Below are 5956 nucleotides of genomic sequence, written 5' to 3'. Positions count from 1 at the left end.
TTCCAACCTCAACTCCTCCATTTCTTCACATTCTAGGATTTAGGCCTTAGAGAATCATGGAACTGTACAATTTTATTTACATGAGTTTATTCTGCTTGCCTTTTCATCTTATATCTATTAGTATTTTTCCAGTATTAAGCAATTTATTAATCTAATTTCCATCTTTCTTTAATTCTATGTTATGGCAGGTTATTTAGATAGCTCACATTAACAAATTATTTTTTCTGTTGCCATTCTTCCTCCTACTGCTACAATGACTTTCCTTTTCCTTCTCTTGCTCCCCCTCTTCTCCGTGTAGGGTGCAGACTTTGAAGGACTATGGAACAAAGCAATCACAGTTGTTCACATGGGTTCATTCTGCTTGGCTTCTCTGACCACCCCGAACTGGAGAAGATCCTGTCAGGAGTCGTTGCCCTCTTCTATTTCATGACATTGGTGGGGAACACAGCTATCATTCTGGCCTCTCTCCGGGATTCTCGTCTCCACACACCAATGTACTTTTTCCTCAGGAATTTGTCTTTCCTAGACTTATGTTTCACGACCAGCATCGTCCCTCAGATGCTGGTTAATCTGTGGGGCCCTGAGAAGACCATCAGCTATGTGGGCTGTGTCGTCCAGCTCTATGTTTTCATGTGGTTTGGCTCCATCGAGTGTCTTCTTTTGGCTGTCATGTCCTATGATCGTTTTACAGCCATTTGTAAGCCCTTGCATTATTTTGTGATCATGAGCCCACACCTGTGTCTCAAGATGATTATCCTGGTCTGGAGTATTAGTCTGGCCACTTCTGTAGTCTTGTGTACCCTCACCGTGAATCTGCCCAGGTGTGGAAACGACCGTCTGGATCACTTCCTGTGTGAGCTGCCAGCCATGGTCAAGATAGCGTGTGTGGACACCACCGCAGTGGAAATGTCTGTTTTTGCCTTGGGCATCGTCATTGTCCTCACCCCCCTCGTCCTTATCCTGATCTCCTATGGCTACATTGCCAAAGCTGTGCTGAGAATGAAGTCCAAGGCAGGCCGGCGCAAAGCGATGAACACCTGTGGATCTCATCTCACGGTGGTCTCCATATTCTATGGGACTGTTATCTACATGTACCTGCAGCCAGGTAACAGTGCCTCCAAGGACCAGGGAAAGTTCCTCACCCTCTTTTACACCATCATCACGCCAAGTCTCAACCCCCTCATCTACACCTTGAGGAATAAGGACATGAAGGATGCACTGAAGAAGCTCATGAGGGTTCACCAGGAATCTGCAAAGCTGAAGAAAACATTGAAGTGATAAAAAGAATTTGAATAAACAAAAGAATATGTTTTCTAATTATCTTTAGTTTTTCTTATTGAGGGAATTAATCCTTAGATCATAAAGATACACTTACCAGGATAGGTCCTCATTTAAAACATTTTGTGCATATGGAAACATTATCATCCTTCTCAGTCTTTATGTTTTAAGTTGGCCACATGTATCTGGGAAAGTAGCTCATTAGTAATATTTCTGTTTGCATGATATAGAACATGGAGAATGTAAAAATAAACGTGTTTAATTTATTCTAAAGCTTCAAAGAAACTGTTTTATTTAGTTTGTATATTAAATGCAATACTCAATCATCAGAAATATAGATCTGAATGAGTGATTCATATATAATTGGAATTTAGTATTAATTAATTACTATTTCTCATTTCAAATATTCTGTCTTGTTACTTAAATATTTACAGGTATTTGGCTTGGATCATTGTAGCCCCTGAATCAAGTGATTTCAATTTACAGCTCTTTTCAATGAAGCATGATATCAATTGTATAAAATGTCTTCATTAATTTCATCTTGTACTTCTTTAGCATGATATAGAGAAGTAGTATGGGATTGAAGTAAAGATTTAAAATAGTGACAATGTATACTTACTTCTGATTCAGTTATAAAACTTTCATTCTGTGAACATTCCAATTTCAACAGGTTGATAATAAAACTTGTATTATCTGTGTAATACTGTGGGCATAAACCTATATAGTCAAGGATTTTATGTACATTTTTAGAAATGTAGAAAGCTTTTGATAATGTAGTGGAATTTTATAAGATTACCGTATTAAGTTTAATTTACATGATGTTATAAGTTTTATGGGAAATATGACTTTTGCATTAATATTGGATATTTTCTATGTTCAGATACCTTTTTCCTCATAGGATCTATTATTTAATAAAGATAATAATCCTTAAACAAACTAGTAGGGTACATTGTTAGGAAAATTATTTGCCTGCTTAGTTAATATCACATAGTAATGACTTATAAAAATGTTCACTGTGATTTAAGTTATTGTCAATGTTCTTATGTTCCAAATGATATCTCTTTTAGAAATTGCCTTCTGAAAGTGTTCACTTGCCTGTGAACGTGTTCTACAGATATAATATGTTATCTCATTGTTATATGTGTTTTCTAGGCCCCCCCATCCATTACCTTTGCATTTTAGAGGTACATTCTTACTCTTGATAAGTCTCATAATTAATAATTGGAGGTATACTAAAAAATTTCCTAACTTTAGTAGTCTAAGTACATACCACAGAGGGTCACTGCTTTTAGGAAAAGGAAGTCCCATTTATATTGAAAATACATGCCAAGGTAACATAAGAATTTACTACAGATACTTGCATGTCCATGTTCATTGCACATAGATACAATAGCCTGTATTCAGAAGGAATCCATGTGTCCATCAACAAAGGAATAAAGAGAATGTGAGATGTTGGTCAAATGGTAAAAATCAAATCAGCTGAGCCAGTCGGGGCAGAAAAGTATATAGGAGTCTTATCTCCAACTAGCCACCAAAAGGCCACATGTGGAGCTACGAATCAAATGGTATAGCACCAGCCTTGAGCAAAAAAAAAAAAATCTCAGGGCATCTCGGCCCTGATACAAGCCTCAGTACTGGCACAAAAAGAAAAGAATGAAGTTAGAAATGACATGAAGAGTTTATTAACACACACACATATTTTTTCTAAATTGTTATTGAGATATTTTTTCCGGTCTTGTGGCTTGAACTTGGGGCACAGTCTCTGAGCTTCTTTTGCTCAAGGCTAGCACTTCACTTCTGGAGCCACAGCTCTACTTCTGGCTTTGAACCACAATCCTCAGATCTCAGCCTTCTGAGTATCTAGGATTACAGGCATGAGCCATTGGTGCCCACCATTATTTAAGTGTTCTCACCATAAAAGTATTATACAACATGAAGACTATGCTAATTAGTGTTATTCATTCTATGTAATATACAGTGTGTGTGTGTGTGTGTGTGTGTGTGTGTGTGTGTGTGTGTGTGCTGATTGGTGCTAGGGCTTGAACTCACATTCTTTTTTTTCATATATTTTTATTGTAATTAATAGAAGGGTTACATTATATTCACCAGTTAGAAAGTAAGTTACTTCACAAACATTGATACCCTTTCTCATGTCTTGGTCCCCATTTCCCTTCCCCCACTCTCACACAACTTGATTTCCCTCTCCTATTTCAAATAACCAATTAAGCATATACAAAATATATCAGATAACCAGGAGAAATACTGTAACAATATGAGATAACCAAGGAACAGCAAAAAAGATGAGAGATAACATAGTACATTAAGGACAACAATCACTCATTATATGAACCTCACATTCTTTCTCAACTTTTTTACTGATGGCTAGCACTCTACCACTTGAGCCACATCTCCATTTCCAACTTTTTGCTAGTTAACTGTAGATAAGATTCTCTTAGATTATGCTTCCTGGTTGGCTTCAAGCCTTGATCTCAGATCTCAGTCTTCTGAAGAACTAGATTTATAGATAAGATCCACTGATACCTAGCTTTCTATGATATTTTTTTTGCCAGTCCTGGGCTTGAGCTCAGGGCCTGCGCACTGTCCTTGGACTTTCTCAAGGCTAGAGCTCTACCACTTGAGCCTCAACACCACTTCTGGCTTTTTTCTTTGTATGTGGTACTGGAGGAATCGAACCTGAGTCTTCGTGCATGCTAGGGAAGCACTCTACCACTAGGCCATACTCTCGGCCCCTCTATGATATTTTTAAAAAAAACATTATATAATACTTCAACATAGTATCAATGAATATCACATGTGAGCCATTTGATTGATATTTGGATTATTTTCTAAACCTTTGTGGGAATAAACTTAAATATAAGAGCAATCAGGAATACAAAGCAGTATAGAAAGAATAACTTCATGATGGAAGAAATTTGTGCAATATTAATGTATTCTACATGGTCACTTTCAGAATTCATTCCATAGCCAATCCTCCCCTACTTCTAAAAGTTTTTCTTGTAAATATGAGTTTCAGCTTGATTGAGAACTCGTCGAAAAAGGTGAATGATACTTCCCCTGCTGCATAACAGCAAGCTCATTGTCTTTAGTAGGAAGATAAGGTCATATTGATGGGGAGCCTCTGATGAGTTGAATTCTGTGAACATCAAATAATTCTAAACAGGAGAGCACTGTGAGGGGGAATTAATTGTAACTTTGGGAATTACCCTCCCAAAGGCTCCAGTCAAGGAAAAAAAAATTCCATTCTTCTTTGTGTTTCTATATAAAGGACTCACTTACCCTGGACAAAGGGGCTTTGACTACCACGAAGTGTCCCACCATTCTGAACATCTTTTAGAGAACATAAGCTTCCCAAACTGTGGCAGTGATGGTAACAGTGATTTTATTAGCTTCATGAAATGGCATAAGAAAGCGAATAGGCTGATGCTTACAGATTGGATAACAGTCAGAGGGCTTTCAAGTCCATTGACACATTCTGAGATCACAGACAGAGGAGAAAATGACAAGAATCCTGGACAAAGAAGGTCAGTATTGAAGAACTGATGGAACATGTTTAATAATTAAACAGGCAGCTCTTGTCTTTTAATTTGCTAAAAACAATGTATAATTATTTCTTATTTCTAGAAGAATGCTACAACGCAAATCATAAAGGAGATGAAGAAATATTACACCTTTCAATTTCTTTTAATTCAAGCAATGAGTTCAGGCAACTCTACAAGGAGAGGAAAATACTTTGTGTCTGAAAATACACACACAAGATTTGAATTCAGGTATTTTGTATACAGCCCCTTGGATCTTCCTTACATTTTTACATTTAAGAGTGAAAATCATAATTGTTGAGTTTAAGAGTCAAAATCATAATAGTTGAGCTTTACATATTTTCTCAAAAGACTGAAAGTGGGTCCAATGTGACTGAGTTTTTATTCCTGTATTCTCCCAGAGTCCAATAAGAAGATCTGGATGTAGTGGGAAGACAGCAGAATCAGCATAACCCAGCTATTTAGAAATGTTTAAATGGTAAGTTGCTACATGGAAGAAAAACTACCTGTTTAACTGTTCTTAAGATAGATTGATAATGCTTAATAGAAAATAAGCAATGGAAGGCCTAACTATCCATGATTTTATTATTATTACTTTTTATAAAAGGATAACCACATGATGAATCTGTCCTAGGATTGCATACAATGTTCACCCATGCTATTTTAGTATTAGTAATATTAAGTTAGATGTTGCATGATAAATAACAAATCCTGAAACATATCAAGTATACATTATGGTTAGAATTTATTGATCTGTTACTGCTCTAGAGCTTATACATTTTTAGAAAGAAATTTTCTTTAAGTCTTGTGCAGGTCTCACAGCCCAGTGATACACTTACTTTAGACTGTCCATACCACAGTTAGATTCCTTTACTGTTTTCTGAATCAAAAAATCCTTCCATTTTTTTCCTGGCCTATTCCTACATTTTTCTCAAACTCTAGAACTACCTTTTATATTAGCAATTAATATTACATTTAATACTGCACACACTAATTTACTAGCTTCTCTAGGCTATATTGTTTTCTATTAATTAACATTGCTCCTATCACAAAAACTTATGAACTAGTATGTATGTGTAGATGTGTGTATGTCACTTATACTTCTCTTTGAATATTGTTTT

General features: G+C 36.2%; 1 protein-coding gene across 1 annotated transcript; it reads left to right on the top strand.

Moving 5' to 3' along the window:
• The first annotated feature begins 306 nt into the window (after positions 1-306).
• On the top strand, positions 307-1278 carry LOC150048053 (olfactory receptor 2W1). The gene has a single exon (XM_090355262.1). The coding sequence runs from the start codon at positions 319-321 to the stop codon at positions 1276-1278; it is 960 nt and encodes a 319-aa protein (XP_090211388.1). The 5' UTR covers positions 307-318.
• Positions 1279-5956: the final 4678 nt, after the last annotated feature.

This window comes from Megascapheus bottae, chromosome 22 (assembly GCF_031878675.1).
Source record: "Megascapheus bottae isolate mThoBot1 chromosome 22, mThoBot2.hap1, whole genome shotgun sequence".
NCBI lineage: Eukaryota > Metazoa > Chordata > Mammalia > Rodentia > Geomyidae > Megascapheus > Megascapheus bottae.
This window is presented reverse-complemented; position numbering and strand designations above follow the sequence as displayed.